Below are 16,941 nucleotides of genomic sequence, written 5' to 3'. Positions count from 1 at the left end.
ATCAACATGAAACCGAACTGAAATACTCTGTGAGCACAAACAGCCCTACAAACCTTGCATCAGCTCTCCATCTCATTCCAATCCTACCTTCCAGGCTCTATTGCCCTAACGGGGGATAATCTCTAACGGACAGCCCAATGAAACCCCATCAGTGACTGATCAAGGAATGCGCTAACGTGCTAATGCGCTAACACAATTAGCGGTCTCAAAACCAAAGTCAGTGAAAATCCTTCCTTATTCATTACACAGTAAAAATGTTACGGACCTGTTTTTAGAAGTTGTGAGCAGAAAGGTGTGACCTGTAAAACTCACACTGCTCTCCAGAGAGAGAAAGGCACCACACCAAAAACAAAGCACCCCAAAAGCAAACATATTTAGCCTTGGTGAACCTTAGCATCTGCCAAGCAGGAAGGTGCCCTCACAGCGATGTTACTGCTCTCACGCAGTCAGCAATTTACATCCTGGAATGAGAGGCAGCATCTTCTGGCACAGCAGCAGCCTTGAATTTAATTAAGTCATGCCAACTGAACGCCCATATGTGTAACAGGCTGATGATTCACTCAGGCATGTTTGTGGCATAAGCGACTTAAACTGGCACCTTAGAGTGTTAGACACGTAAGAGGGCTTTACACGCAATCAGCACAGCGTGTCCCCAACATGACTCCGTTTTTTGATGTTCTCAGAACTGTTTCTGTCTCAGCTTCAAATCCGCGCCGTTGCTGCTACAGAACAGTCACATTTCATACATATTTCCACGCCCCTTTTATGGACAACAGGTGAGTTGTGAGGTTACAAGTTGCATTTTGGAAGCCAGACTCATCTGCTATTCTGACATAAGAATCCACAGCACAGACAAGTCTGCATGATTTACCAAAAATAAGCAAAAACAAAATCAGTCTCAGAGCCTCTTTCTCATTTACATATTTTACAGACGCTTTTATCCAATGCGACGTACAATTGAGAAAGCAGGATTAGCCAGTTCCTGGAACGATTTAGTTTAAGGGCCTCGCTCAAGGACCCAATAGTAAAACCTGCACTCATCAGATCACCTGCAGGGTCTTGCACCAAACACTCTCCAGGTTGGAGGGGTTGTTAGGGACCAGGGGATGGCATCCTGTATGGACATAAAGAGGCTTCTTAGTACACCATTGCTAGGCCAGTCTATAGGGGGCAGTGGACAAGCTGATCGCACTACTGACCAAGTCTGTTCTCGTAGAGGTCAGATGGTGGTCAAGAACCTCCAAATTCCACGAGGGAGCTTTCAATTGTACCATAGAATAACTTTATTAAAGACATATAGCTGCACACAATGCAGCGTACAGTCATGGGACGATGACTGATGAAGACAGGCTGGACTTAAGTGTGACAAGCCACAAGTCAGGCGCGCTGTGACTCAGCATGTTCGGAGGACACAAATTTCATGAGTAACAGGAAGCAAACGGCAGCTAAAGAACAAAAACAATTCACTCAGCCAATGATGGGATCAGCTATGGGATGATCGCTCAGAACTGTGCCCTTAAATAAAAGGCATTTACACCCGAAAAAACACACAATAATACATCCGGCAGTGAACACGGTAAAAGTTGCTACGCAAAGCTAAATGTTAAGAACCGAGGTTACACTACCATAAAAATAAACAAACCCATGCTAGCCGATAAAAGCGGACCCTTCCCAATATGGCAGGGGATGGAGGACAGCATCTCATTACCGAATTATGGGGAAATTGAATCATTTCCTTCTGTTTCTTCTCACCAGTGACCGAAATGGTGTCATGACGTGTAGGTTCCCTGCGGGGCCAGCATGGATCACAGGGGTCATGGGCACCAGTGCTTACCGGCAGGGAGCCGTGGACTTGACTGTACACGCCCATCGGTGCGGCTAATGCTACCGCGTCACTATTACATTATACTTATGTAGCAGATGTTCTTAATCAAAGCAATATACATTTTTTTTTTTTTTTTTTTTGCAAAAGCAGGGTCACATAGTCCCTCGAGCAATTGGGGGTTAAGGGCCTTGCTCAAGGAGCCAGTGGTAAAATCACTCTGCCAGCCCTAAGATTTGAACCAATGACCTTCTGAGAACTGGAAGAAAGTCATAACCCGCTTAGCCACACACCACCCCCCTGTTAAAAAGACACTGCCCTCCAGCCTAGCTGTGGCTTATGTCCTAGAGCCCCCCAGCTCAGTTCCACTCAGACCTCACTTTTCATGAGGGACTAAAATTGCACCATTGTGTTACACCGAAAAAGAAAATATTGTTTGGGGGACATTTTGAGCACATTTGCTCCCCCATGAGTAAACAAGTCACCGTTGGTGAAGAGTTGCTGGTTGGTTCTCTTTTAGGTCCCATTTCCAGTTCCCTGTCCGCAAATAGGAGGGGGGCAGCAAGCGGAGGAAGCTGCCAGGCTGCCCCAGGCAGGTTAGAACAGACATCCTGCTTCCGGGTCAGTAACCAGGAGGTGATGCGTCCTCCGGTTGGGGCCGCATCTCGGAGTGCGGTGACGCTGCTGAGGGGACCTCTGAAGGCCAGCAGGAGCTTCGAGTCACAGTGGCACTGGGGGGGCCGTGGAAGAGCAGAGTCACTGGGGCGACGCGCCTACAGCACTGACCTCTGGGCCACATGCGCTCGGAGAAGAGAGGAAAGTCGAAGACAGTGTTTGACTAAAAAGCTAAAAGTGAAACAACCAGGCAGCTTTCAGATCATAACTGAAGAGCCAATTTCCAAAGCTCACTTGGTTCACATTTTATTGTTTTTGAGATGAGACCACTAAAGTCAGGCCTCCTCATCAAAACTAAGGAACCAAAGCTCACTTAGTCGACATGGAATCCAACAAAGAACTTGCAGAGAATTTCCAAAAATCTCCAAGTCCATCTACATTAAAAACGCAGACTGGGATAAGATACCAGCCCAGTCCAGCCAATGGGGCCCAGGGTTCCCAGCAACCTTTGCAGGTGCCACATTTGCAGCGTTCCTGTTGTGCCCCTGCTGCCCTCGTCTGATGTTAACGACGGCTGTGCGATCAGCCTCCCCTGTTCACCTTTGACGGCGTGCATTACAAACGTGGCCATGTGCTACCCAGTGGGGGCTGCACGTCCCATGCAGTGTAATAGCTCTCCATCTTTTAATTCCCAGCATGCACCTGGCGGCTGCTGTGGAAGACCTACACTGAGCCAGCCCCAGGTGAAACCGGGGTGCCCAGGTTGATTAGAAAAAAAAGATTATATCCTGCAGACATAGCTATAGCCTGCTGATGTTGATGTTCACGGAATATTAAATAATAAATAAAAACTAAATTGTGTGTTAAAAGGTACCAATTCCAGTCACTGAAAAAACAATGTAAGAATATTTCAGAGAAATAGACACACAAAGACAGAAATATGACACATGATGACTATGCACCACGTTTGGGGTCATTCTGGAATGCATTCATAAATTCCGATCCAAATCAGGAAATGGAACTAGAGTTGGAATTAAAATCTCCCTGAAATTCGAATTCAATTCCAACTCTGTTCCCCATAGTTTTTTTTCCCAATCTCAACTCCAGTTCCATTTCCTGATTTAGATTTGGAATTAATGAATGCATTCCAGAATGGCCCCAACCCTGCTATACACAAAGGGATCCCAGTGAATTAGCTACTGCAGACAAGGTTAACAGTTCAGAACAGAGTAACATGATTTAAATGAGCTTTTGTGAACGAGTCCTCGAGTGGCGGGCACAATGCTGCCAAGCTATTGCTGGGGCCGGTGTTGAAGAGGCGATGGGGCGAACTTCATGGCGACCTTGGAAGTGTTCTCACGCATCAGTGCAGAAGATCACGAGGGACACTCTGACGCAGCGCCATGCACATCGACATCGGTTCTGATGGACACAAGTCCTTTGGGCCCTCTGACGTACGACAGACAGGGCGCTCGCTGCGACCGGCCACACGTGGCGTGTCATTCCCATTTTAGCCACAGTGACTTAGAATTTTCTCCAGGGATCCTTTGAATATTTTATTGAATACTTCAATGGAGCGATTCAGGTTAAGTGCCTTATTCACAGTTTCCTCCCCGGGACCTTATGTGAGTAGCTTAGCAATGGATGTTCTCCCCATCACGCCGTGACATCACAGCGCCATCACATGATGTCACAGTTACACAGCAGCATTTCCTACCTCCCCATGTCCCCCATGCGACTCCGCGGACAAGTTAATCTGACTCATTAAGATGAGATTCATTATCCCATGGGGTCGAGGTTTGCCTCACTTTCCCAACGTTCCGCGTGAGCCACAAGGTTCAGATGCATCTAGACAGGCTGATTTGAAGCGCTAGGTTAAAGACACAAGGCTGTGTTTCCAGACTGGCTGCTGACACAACCCATCGGGAAGCATGACCGAAATGCAGGCTGTAGTATGGGCGGTCTCTCGCAGGGGACTTCATTCAGCAGGTTAAATAGATTCATAGGCACAGACAAGTAACAATGACAGAACTGGGGAGCACAGGCCTGGGAAGCACTTAAATACTAGACTAACAAAGGGGCAAACAAGAGGCAGCTATGAATGGTTATCAAGAGGGCAGGAACAAGAGGTAAGACAAATGAGCAACAGGTGTGGCTTGTTTAGGGCCCACGCTGGGGAAGAAACAGGAGGACCGGAGTGGGCAGGGTGTGATAACTGCAACCTGATGGCTGAATTAAGAGCAGATACAGGCTGTGTTTCCACTGTTAGCCTTTAGCGGACCCCAAGCTGTTGAGGAGGCTGAGGACAGTCTTGACGGTTATCCTTTACACACATGCGATTGCACCCAGCATGCCGTAAAACACAAGCAACACAACAGCAACGAAACACTCACCTCCACATGCAGCTGTAACATGTGCTTAAGCTGACCTAATTAGTTTTGTTCTGTATCCTACAAATTCACTGTTATTATATATATATTACATGTCATAAATTCTGCTTATCAGGCCAAAATGTTTACATGACACCTCTCCCTGCTGATGCTCTGGCAGTTCGTATTTTTAAAGGGGACTAAAAAACACATGTCGGTTCATAAATGCTATTTATAACATTTTATAGCTGTGAAAATAGTTGCTTCAGCACAGGACCCCTCCAATGGCCATCATTCCCGCACAAAGACTCAGGTGATTCGTCCAATGGGAGTCATTTCTCAGGTGATTCATCCAATAGGAATCATTTCTCCCCAATCATATATCACTGTATATTATCTGTTGTTTTGCCGAGTCAGCTGTTTGCTTGGCGGAATGCCCTCTCGTCCCCCCCCCGATGGACCTGGGGCACAACGCCGCAGCTGAAGACAAGGTAATCAGAGCTGTCGATGTGGCTGACCCCTCACCGCATGACTGCATCCCAACACGCATCTTATGTCTCACTGCACACAAGGGAAAATACAAAGCAACAATGTAGAAAAAGGTCTGTGCTTTCTCCCCTGTGCTGAGTTCATTTGCATAGCTTTGAAGCTGCACATGTGTTAGATATAGGCCTGATTAGGCTACTAAATGCAAAAGGTGATCGTGGCCATGGCTTTGAAAAAGGCTGACGGTGCGGAAAAGCTCCCCTGTTCTCCCCTCGTATTACACCACCACCGCACCTCCATCTCTGATGCTTTGAGGAGCCGTGGAAAGTTCTGGGTCCATCTGATGGTCCTAACCGCAGTACCTGCAAGACCAAGTCATGGATTCTAGGATAGACTCGCAACTTCTGTGGCCTGGTCGGCCAAAGAGTTGAGCGGCAAGGCCAGTCCAGGAAGGATCTCCTCGTTCCCTTCATAAGCACAGTCCCAAAATCCATATTGACTTACAATCAGCTAATAAGACAAATGAGAGAAAACCTCTAATGTTCAATAGATTGATTAGTGGCAGAACAAAACCATCCAATCACATTTCAAACTGACTTATCGTGTGACTGACCACCAGCCTGTGAGCTGCCTCATTGGTCCAGACCTGGACAGGCAACTTGATGTTAAACTCCCAGACTCATGAGCGCAGAAGATCAATACGTCAAACTGAACATAAATACTGTCCCCATCAAATTAGCACTAGGTTACATAATACAACCTGCAACCCCCCCCCCCCCCCCCCACAATAGATGCACGATCCAGACCCCATGATGCACCACAGACTCGGGGCGGCACGCAGGGGAACACCAGAACAGCGGTCCTGTATGTCTCCATGGCAACAGGAGGGAGCGCGGCCCACGATATATAGTCAGGGGAGAGGTTCATGGGGAGAAAAAATGCTACGTGGAACTGGAAGAGCTCCCCCCCCCCAGGATGCACGTTTACTCCCCCCCCAGGATGCACATTCACCCTGCTGATAGTCGTCCTTTTTTATCGGTGACATTGGGAAGACAGGGGGATCCACCCTTTGCCACTTGACCCTAAAACCACTGCATACAGTCTAACAAGGTCTGCAGTGTTTCCATTAGCTGCCCAAAGCATAACCCCCCCTGCCCCCCGGTTTATATTCTAGTCATACGGCCGACTGACTAATGGGCCGGCTTATGGTGCCACAGGGAGACAGCAGTAGGGCGGTCTGTGGGCGGGGCAGTAGGGTGGTCTGTGGGCTGGGCAGTAGGTGGAGCCATTAGCACCGGACATGTCTCTAAAATCACTGCTGCTTTAATGTCAGCAAAAAGGGGAAACTGACAAGAGAATGTCACCAGTGTTCTGCCAGGGTGGGGGGCAACAGGAGTCAAAGCCTTCAAGGTATGAGTCAAAACTTAAGATACCATCTCCAAATTCAGCCAGAAGGATGGTCTCATTCAGCCAAAACGGTCCTAAGATCGATTTCTGTCACACATATGAGGAATTTCTCTGGTTGAAAGCATGCAAAAAGAAAGCATATGGAGGACGTTTGGTGAATCACAAGCCCCACCTGTGCCGAGGCCCCACCCACCCCAAAGCCACACCCACGCCTAAGCCACACCCACCCCAAAGCCACACCCACGCCTAAGCCCCAGGGCCTGATAGACGTGACCAGCCGGGGTAAAGCTGTGCCAGTGACCTCGTGTGCAAAGTGACTCGAGGACTAGAGAACACCAAGTCACTCTTCACTGCAAAGTCACCAGTCGAGTTGAATTACAGCAGCAGCCCGAGAATGAATGAATTCATTAGTGAGGTATCTTAATTTGGCTTCGGTGGAGGATATGAATCATCGTCAGGGCTTCATTCACACACTAGCATGATGGACGCACACTGTTCAGGTCGCGTTCTAACAGGCTGGTAACAGGCACAGAGGACAGGTTCCTGTGTGCAGCGTCTTATCACACTTGCTTATCATCACCAGCTTCAAGGCCTGCCCCCCCCCCCCACTCCTCGCAGGTCAAAGGTCCCACGTCTCAGACAGTCTGGCAGTACCAGCCGAAGCACATGTCATGCCCTAGGTAAGTTTCACTGCTGGTGCCCCCTGTCTGAGACAAAGTGAAATAGGTTGGCTAAGTCAGCACCCTCTAAGAAGATAGTGCCCTAGGTGGCTGCCTGTGTCACCGAGTGGGTTGCCAGTGCTGCCTGTGTGGCGTCTTTGACAGGCTGTAGTCATCCTGGCACAATCAGCTGCAGTGAGCATCAGGTACCACAGCTGTCTGGATTTGCCGATGTCTGTCCACGGCAAGACCAGAATAATGAAAGAGATGCCAGTCCGTGTGTGTGTGTGTGTGTGTGTCCGTGTCCAGGTATACCTTACCTTATGGGAACACAACGTCCCCACAACATGATGAATAACCGTTTTTTTAAAACTCAATTTAATAAAAATCTGTGACTGCAATGAAAAAACTAAAAATGCAAAAACCCTTGTATTTTGCTTGGTTACTTATGGCTATGGTTAGGGCTGGGTAGAGGTTAAGGTTGTCACAGTTAGCGTTAGCATTTTTCCCATAGAAATGAATGAGCGGTCCCCATAAAGATATGTTTACCCGACATGTATGTGTGTGTGGGTCCACGGAGGCCTGTGCATGAGTGAGTGAGCAGGCAAACTGAGGTACAGCCTGTACGTGCAAGGGCCACACGTGCTGGTTTGAAACTGCGTATGCGATTGTGCACGTGTGAGACGTGTGTGGTGATAATTCACCATGTCATTATGTCTGTCAGTAGATGGAGGACCATCACTGTGCTCCACTGTTTAATTCCTTAAAGCACAGCATGCCAGACATTTTTTTTAGGGGGGGGGGGGCTGAACCAATCATGAAGCCAGTAACAAGCTTCGTCACTCCATCTGAGAGCGACCTGTGAACACGGGCATTCTATTAGGTCTTGCCAATGAAATCTGGAGCGATTTCTCGATATCACAACAGAGCGGCAGCAGCTAGGATTCTACTACAGGTCTGTGGCTTTTTGATCTATAACCTAATAATGCCTCCCCATAAAATATTCATGTGCTCTCCAAAAACGAGCCCCCCTCCCAAGACTGAAAATAATGGGCAGGTGAAATTACAGCGAAATGCACAGCTGTTCATTAAAATAATAAAACATGAGTCTGAAATCTAACACTGAGAAAGAGTGAAAGTGAAATGAAAGAGTCTTCACCATCAGTGTAACTTCTGCCGGTTCATTCTTGCCGACAGACAGCCAGGCTTGAGACCGCCAAAGTCTGTCATTTCACTTTAAAGCAGATGTTCATTTGAATCTGGCCTGCCCCCCTTACCTATTTATAGATGTGGTATATTTGCGGAGTACCACAACCAATTCAATTTTATTTGTCCTTTCAAAGTTTTTTTAAAATCTCTGGGGGTTTACGGATTTTCCTGGTGAATCAACTCGCTCCTCGAATTCATCTGTAGATGCAGACACATCCTAGTACGCACAGAGAATGTGATTCCGGAAAGCCGCGGAAACGGCGTCCCGCGACCGTCTGTGGCTCGTGACTCCAGCGCCACGCGTTCTTGTGGCTGAATGCTAAGCGGTGTCTCTCCAGGCCTCCCCCGCCACAAGACCCAGCTGACATACGAAGTCTGCCCCATAAACTGGGATGAGGTCTCAGATCCCCAACCCCCCCCCAAAAAAAAAAACCGTCACACAGACCGGTGGGTGCTCACGCAGCTAGCTCCACGGCAGATGTCTCCGGCTCGGTCCGAAACGCTTTGCAGTGGCTCTCTCTGACTCAGCCGTAATTTACAGGAGAGTACCGTCTGAGATGGCGATAAATCTCCGTCAGCTCGATGCCATGTGGGGGCGGCGGGGGGAGGGGGGGGGGGTTATAGAGGAGGGGTACAGTGGGGCAGAGACGCCGCTTCCCACATGTCATTATGCGCGGACTGACCGCCGCATGCTGAATATCAGATGATCGTCACGGCAACCAGGGGACGGAACCTCCAAACCTATCAGTCGCACACCAGCAAACACACACGCATACACACACTCACACACACGCAGCACGACTCGGCAGATAAGTGATACTCCAGGTCCCCCCCCCCCCTCATTCGCAAGATCACTGCAGTCTGAGGATCCTGCCTTTGGTGCGAGTCTCACCGTAGCAGCGCGCGTGTGTGTGTGTGTGTGTGTGTGTGTGAGTGAGTGTGAGTGTGAGTGTGTGTGTGCGTGATCAAACTCTGCCAGGCACTTCAGCAGAGATCACGCTTCCCACTTTGATTAACTGCCCCCTCTGGGGAAGATGTCTTTCCCTTTTCAGCAAAAAGGCAACATTTTTTTCCTCCAGCTGTGCAGATGAGATTGAAGCGGCATGAATGAATCAGAAGCCGTCTGAAGGAGTCACGCTTGGTGCAGAGCGAGCGGCTGTCTCCACGCATCCGCGGGACACCGTGCATCCGCGCCGTAAGCCGCCACCGACAGTCTGCCGCACTCACAGACCCGAGACACCGGCGACCGTCCCAGGGGGCTGGTATTCCAAACAATCCCTCAGGAACACGCCGGACTTTAGCGGGGGGGGGGCTCCAACTTGCAGCCTGGTCTTTGGAAAGTGATGTAGAATGGGAAACCTGTTCATTGCCCCCCCCCATTACACACACACACAAGCCACGTTAAGTGGCGGGGGGAGTTCGTGATCTCTCCAAAACTCCCCCCCCCCCCACACACCCATACGCCCTCCCAGGTACCCCAGAGAGAGATGTCAACCCCACGACTGAGGATAAGTGGAAAAGGCGAAACCACCCCCCCTGCTTACTCACCTCGCTGGGCTCCTGCGTGCAGGTGACATCGGAAAATGCGAGCCGCGGCACACGGTGACTGGAACTGGCAAATTTACAGGCGGGGGGGTTAAAAAAAAAAAAAAGAAAATCACAGGAGTGAAGCTTGGCTACCAGACGGAAAAGGGACGACCGCAGAGGGGGGGCCGCTTCCTTTCGGCTTTCCTTTTTTTTTTATCCGATCCGATCCTTCCAACGAGAAGAGGAAAAACAGCGGGGGGAGGGGGGGGGGGAGAGAGAGGAAAAAAAAAATCCAGACGCGCTGCTTGAGCCGCGCTACTTTTCAGCTGAGTGTCACAGACTCCACTGCAGCAGCTCGCTGTACTGCCTGCTCAGAGCGCGGCGCGGCACCAACGAAAACCCGGAGCCGGACTCCGCTGCACACGGACTTGGACTTGGCTGGGACCTCCCCACTCCCGACTCTGCCAGAAAGAGGCCGTTCATTTATCTTACCCCTAATGCTCCCTGTCTCTTGCTACCACTCTCTCTCCCTCCCTCCCTCCCTCCCTTTCACTCTCTCTTTTCTCTAAACAAATCGACGTAATCAGGTTTGGTGGTGGTGGGGGGGGGGGGGGGTGGGTGCAAATCAATCCCGCTAAAAACTCCCCCGTGGCGACATCGGTTCTCACTGCGTCTCGCGCGTGTCATCGCCGCGGGCGACGCTCGTGGGTCTAAAGTCCGAGCTCCGAGATGGGTGGACGGAAAAGAAGGATGACAGGGTCGAGCAGGAAGATTGAAAAGGCACAGTAACACACAGACACACGAACACGCTCGTGCCAATCCATGCTGCCAGCAATGGCACAGATTACAGAATTAGTCAGCATCGATTCACACATGGACACATCAACACTGACAATGTGCTTTTTTTCACTACAGATTTTTCTTCTCATTTTCCACAATAATATGCGCAGTGTTTGCATAATAAAGCATGCGCTCTGCTTCCTGGGAAAGGCTCCAGGCTTTCCGTGACCCTGAAACACATAAGTGGGATGGCAAATCAACAAAGAGCTGAAAAGCCAAACCCTTTACAGGACTAGGTTCACCCGGTCCTCCTGTGCTGTGTACCGTAGCGATATAACCTCAGAACTGACTCACATAAGCCACGAGTCAATTAATTCTGTCACTTAATCAATTAAAATCACTGTCACAAAACAAATCTTTCCTTCTTTCTTCATCTTCGCTGGAGATCCGGTCTATTTCACATCGAAATTAGACTGCATGTAAGCATGAAAAAATATTTTCTAGAAAGCCGTGGTGTGCTTCTATCCCATTATTTGAGTACTTTTCCCAGTGTAATTTTTCATGTGGGCAGCAGGGGGCCTAGTCGGGTGGTACTGCCGGGTGTCTGTCCACATCTGCCCAAGGTGAGGCTTCTGGCGTGGTGATGAGGCCTTCCGTCACAAACTCCACGGATCATCTGTCAATGCAGATTCACATCCCTGCCACAAGCCTGTGGCAATTCCCACCACGTACTGGGGGCAGGGTGTAATACTGTACACCCCTCCCGTCTCATTCCAGAAGAAAAAAAAAACTCCACTTAGGCCTTTGTGCGTGACACGAGAATATAAAGAATATTGATGGCAGGAATAAAGGAGCGGTAAACGTGAAGGTGAGCGCGGAATAATGCTCACTGTTGTTTAGCGTTTTATCGGACAGCCAATCTGGCCCGATCAAAATTCTCACAACAAAGTACGCAGTGGCTTGTAGAAGATGGTTCACGTTTTCCCGCTGGTGGCACCTGCATGACTGTAACTTGTGACAGCTGCCATAAATTCTCTTGCTGTTTGCACTAATGTGGACTAAATCGCCACCATAGCCCGCCATCACATGCACGGCATGGTAACTGGAGCCTTTATACAGGGGACGTACAATGGCTTTAACCAAAAGCTGCTGAATCCACCAGCCACCAAACATGCTCTCTGCCGTCACGGCGAAAGGCCGAGACAACAATCTGATTAAATGTTTTAATACGGAAGTTCATCCAACCGCAGCGAAATGGGATTTATCTGTGGCATAGATCCCGTCCCTAGCCGGGGACACCTCTTCAATATTCCACGCTCAAGCCGTCCAGAGGTGGCGGGAACGTCCAATAATTACTCCAGATGATGATGAGAAGGTGCACAAACGGGTGGGACCATATTACCTTCTTGCCACCACTTGACAAGTTTAATCTCCGGCGCATGGGTCAGCTGGTTATGGGAAGCAATCTGCCGTCCAGAGATTACTCCGACTATTCAAACAAGGGCGGAGGAGCCCGCCTTTTCAATTCTCCCCCTGTGCCAGCACCTTCCACTGCCTGTATCCCGCAGCGTGTTTGCTGGAGGCGCGATACATATTGTCGCTCAAAATTGTTTCATCGGCACGCCCTTCCCCAAAAGTCTGGCCGTATTAAAAATACGTCATTATGTCAAAAAGACAGGAACTGCATCACCTTCATATCCTCATGGCTTAATATAAAGACCTTCTGAGGTTTAATAATCATTTCCCTATTCTTTGTATTCAACTGAATTCCAATTCAAAGGCAAGGGGACCTCAGACATGTGATATGAATACAGCCCTGGCTTTACCTTGCACAGAGACTTTAATGAATGATCGCTGGAAAATCAATGCAATTTTCTTGGAATACAGACCCGCCATTGTTAGATCACATAATGAGTTAGACTCCTCCAGCCATCATAGACCGCGCCGGTACAGCAAGGAAATCTCCTCCCCCCACCCCACCAAGGTCAAGAAATGGGCGGTTTGTCGTCACACAGAGCGCAACCGTCTCACACTCCTCCCTCGTCTTCATTCAGATGGACTGTGAGGTTTTTTTTTTTTTTTTATTCTGAATTGTATATTTTTTAACAGCAAAGAATGGCACCACAGAACAAAGAAAAAAAAAGAAAAATCATCATGAAAAGTTTTCATATCTGGTGAATCAAAATTCTCCTCTGTGGTCTTTATGATGATATTTGGGGCCCTTGGTCCTTAATAATTCATCGGTCAGCAGCGCCGCTTTGATAATTGGAAAACCCAAGGGTGTCAGATCTAATGAGCACAATAGCCACGGCCTTCCAAAACATTCCCTACTGCGAAAAATTCTGAACTGGGCAAAATCAGCCTCCTTCAAACAAAAACGACATGGTCTGCAACTTCAAGTGTTAAACAGCGAAGCTCTTGCTTAACCATATACTGTTCTGTTACTCGCAAGATTTTAAAAAGCGATCACCCGTCCGGCTTGTGAAAAAACAGCTCTATATATATATATTACATCTGAAAAATGACAGGAGCCCGACACCAAATAGGCCAAGGTGGGGGGTGGGGGGAGCGACGTGTTTTGTGGCATATCGCAAAACGTCAGGCGCCAAGAAATATGTTTACCCGCTTGATTTTCATCTCACGTTACCGAGTGGGTCAAAAGAGAAATGTGATTTGCCACATTTCCCCGCTGAATCTGCTTGTCCAGAAAGTGCTCTCAATTACCGCGTCGGTTATACTCGCGTGTTACGTCGATAGAGACCGCTGGCAAGTATCAACAAACACGTTTTAGCCCGAAACGTGGCAATTACGCTGGATGTCACAACATATTAATTTTATACTGTGTATCCAATTTCCAAGCAAGTGGAGCGGGGGGGGGGGGGGGGGGGGGATCACGATTGCAACTTTGCAGCTGAACGGAGAGAACAGCCCCAACTCTATTACTTACTGTAATCACATCTACTGTTTGCACCCGGGCCCTTCACTGGCGCTAAAAAGCACTGCTGTCATAAAAATTATTTTCAGGGGTGAAAAATCTTGACTCCTCTCCCAAAATTCAAGACATTGGTAGATGTGTCCAGTGATGGGTCAAGGCATCAATGTCGGCCTACAGATGAATGCCCAAATCCCCAAGGCATGTCCAGGCCCTCATTCTGTACACAGGTCCCCTTATCAACCGGCACAATGACCTGAAGTCAGTTACCTAAAAATGACCGCCAATGATCTAAAGCAGGGGTGGCCAATCTTATCCGCAAGGGGCCGGTGTGTATGCAGGTTTTTGGGGTAACCTTTAGGTCAGCTGTTCAAACCCAGGTGTGAGGACTCTTCAGCCAATCAGTCCTCTAATTAGTGACCTAATTAGGGAGTTGCAGCGAAAACCCAGCCACCCCTGATCTAAAGTAAGGCTACCCCATCATATGTAACAGTACCAGGAGCCAAAACTCACTCAGTCCTCACGTGATCCAATGAAGAAAACTCACCCAAGTCTGCAGAAATCAGGGGAGTCTCACCTCAAAAACAACAAAAAGTTGGACTGAGTGAGTTTTGGAAATTTGCTCTTCAAGGGACGCCTTACTGAAAGGCACTGTGATACAATGACTACACCCCCACTCTAAACTTAAACCCAAAGGATTGAAAAAAGGCACAGGTGTAAACAGCAAGATGTTAGAATACAAAACCTCTGTCATATTCACTGACATCCAACGCCTTATTCCACTTGACCTTAAACCAATTCCTATTCATGCATCTCAATGACTTATGCTGCTTAAGACTGTATCCTTACCATCCGTGTGGCCGGACAGCAAAGCATGTTCGCTCAACGGTCTGACAGGTTCTTACTCCCCAAGCGGCCACCTAGACATGCAAATGTTAGACGTACATCGAGGCCGGTTCTGCATTTTACACACGAATGCGAAATGGCCCACACACCTGCTGTCACTGTGAACCTCTCTCGGGGTGACGTACATCTGTGTAAAACTGGCTATAAAACCCCCAAGTCTGCCGATACAGCAAAGAAAGGAAGCTGGGGAGCAAAATACTAATTAATTCATTTTTTCGGAGCCCATAACGATTTTCGTTCACTCTACGCAACCCGTGCAAATTTCAAAAAATCCGGCAATAAAACAGAATAAAAGACTTTTATCATTGGAACGGGCTGAAACTGGCAGGGCCAGTGAACATGGTTTCCAGGCTTCTTCGGCCGGACGTCCAACAAAACCGGCTGTTGCATGTGAGAGGGCGCATGAAAACCTGGGATGGGGGGTCGGGGGGGGGGGGAGGGCTGCCAGACTCCAGGCAGTCAGGGTGTTGTCCAAACACTGCTGGGCTGATATGGGCTGACATCGAACAACAACCAAAAACGTTATGGTATGACCCAAAACTGTCATTGCTGAAGGAATGAGGTCAATTGGTGCCGCAGACATGACGGTGTATCACTGTCTGGGCAGTCAGCGGCATGGCTGGTGTTCCCACTGGACTTCCCAGCACTGTGTCCAGCAGCATTCCCATTCTCCACTTCCTTCATGCACAGAAAAGGTGCCACTTTCAACCAATCAAACGTGACTGCCATACCATGTGACTCCTAAGCCTACTATACCGCTCTCTGCTTCCCCTGGCAAGAGTGTCCCAGTGCTCGTTCACATCAGCCCAGTAAATCGGCTTGTTTACAATTTTTTCTATCCATATTTGCTTTGATGTTTGTGATAAGAATGCAATCTTGAGTTCTAATCCATAACCACACACATATTGCTGTAATATGCTGTACTAAATGCAAGTCTTTCCATCATTACTTACCGCTGAATATGCTAGCATTCCTCTTATTTACACAAATTTCCATTCATTTTCGTTTTTGTGTTTCCATTTGAAAACGACAGAAGGCAAACAAGCATCATCCTGCTGGGTGCTGCAAAAGTCACTCAACAGTGTAATAAACAGTCAGCCGATTGAGAGATGGGCTGAATTAAAAGGAAATAAAGGGGATTCAACTTTTTTCGGATGAATGCATCAGGGACTTTCAAAAGGAGACACAGCCACACACTGGCAGAGTCTCTTAGATGCTGTATTTTCTGTATAGGCTCCCACCATTCAATAGACTATTTCCATTCAGGATTCTGGACTGGAGCTACAGCTGTACTTATGGACCATTTGACACAGGTGCTGGCATTCGGAGCCAAGTCAGATTAGGTCAGATGTTTCCTCATTTGCATCCTCACTGACAGCCTGGTGGAGCTGCATATGAACTGTGGACCATAAATAAAATAATGGCCCCCCCACAGCGTTCTGACCTTTTAGAGTGTCAGGACCTCTGGCTGCACCCAGCTAGCAGCAATATGCATTCAGATGCTTGGAAAAAAGTCAGAAACCTTTCAGCTGCTGTCCCATCTCAGATGGCCAGTTGGGCGTGAGCCGCTTCCAGCTGAATGGTGTGGTAAGTTGGCCCTTTTCGACTCCCTTTGATACTGTATGTTCTTGCCCAGGTTAATGAAATAGCTGCAGCCAATCGCTGTCATGCTGAATAGAGTTCCTCGTCAAGGAGCAGTACCTTCCATGGAGGAACCAAATATGAACATGCTGCACCAAAGGGTGGAAATCAATATTGAGACCACTCTGCTAATCTCCTCAGGGGTACAGAAAACACGGGAATGGGGGGCACGTAGCCTCATTTGACACGTCGGCCCTTACATTTAAATTATTAAGTTGGGTTGGCCCCAATAGCATACTCTCTCCTAGGCCATTGTATCCCAGAATGCCTTGTTTCCCCATTTGACTCACTGTTTACATTGCAGGTGCTCTTTCTACCCAAGGCACAAAGCTTACAGGGAATCATTAAGTTGCAGGCAAGTCGGAGGGCTGCCTGAAGTCCCTATAATAATTCCAATTCTATATCTTGTGAGCTTACTGCACCTACCTGTGTGATGAGTCGGTTAACCTTCACAACAAAAGGGGACATGAAAACAAAACAAACCGAAATAGCACTGGATTTAATACAATATTAATACAATGTCTTCGCATCATGCGGTGCAACCACTTCAGCGTCAGTGTGACTGAAACATCCAGGCACATTTTCAAT

The 16,941-nt window shown here is 48.4% G+C and overlaps 2 protein-coding genes across 7 annotated transcripts in view; one reads left to right on the top strand and one right to left on the bottom strand.

The window, feature by feature from the left end:
- Positions 1–3,324, top strand: part of LOC140578303 (uncharacterized) — a 49,845-nt gene extending 46,521 nt beyond the window's left edge. For all 4 annotated transcript variants that reach the window (XR_011982393.1, XR_011982394.1, XM_072698726.1 and 1 more), the window contains one exon: positions 2,343–3,324. Coding sequence is in view for 2 of the 4 variants with exons in the window: in XM_072698726.1 (XP_072554827.1) it covers positions 2,343–2,761 (419 nt within the window). In the remaining 2 variants the exon portion in view is untranslated. The remainder of the gene's footprint in view (positions 1–2,342) is intronic.
- The window catches only part of dlgap2a (discs, large (Drosophila) homolog-associated protein 2a), a 135,899-nt gene that overhangs the window by 80,286 nt on the left and 38,672 nt on the right, over positions 1–16,941 (bottom strand). The window contains exon 1 of one of the 3 annotated variants that reach the window (XM_072698723.1): positions 10,116–10,207. The exons of the other annotated variants lie outside the window; for them this stretch is intronic. The gene's annotated coding sequence lies outside the window, so the exon portion shown is untranslated. Of the gene's footprint in view, positions 1–10,115; positions 10,208–16,941 lie in introns of those variants that run through there. 3 annotated transcript variants of the gene reach the window in all.

This window comes from Paramormyrops kingsleyae, chromosome 14 (assembly GCF_048594095.1).
Source record: "Paramormyrops kingsleyae isolate MSU_618 chromosome 14, PKINGS_0.4, whole genome shotgun sequence".
Classification (NCBI taxonomy): Eukaryota; Metazoa; Chordata; class Actinopteri; order Osteoglossiformes; family Mormyridae; genus Paramormyrops; species Paramormyrops kingsleyae.
Note: the sequence above shows the minus strand (reverse complement) of the source record. Positions and strands in the feature narration are given on the sequence as shown.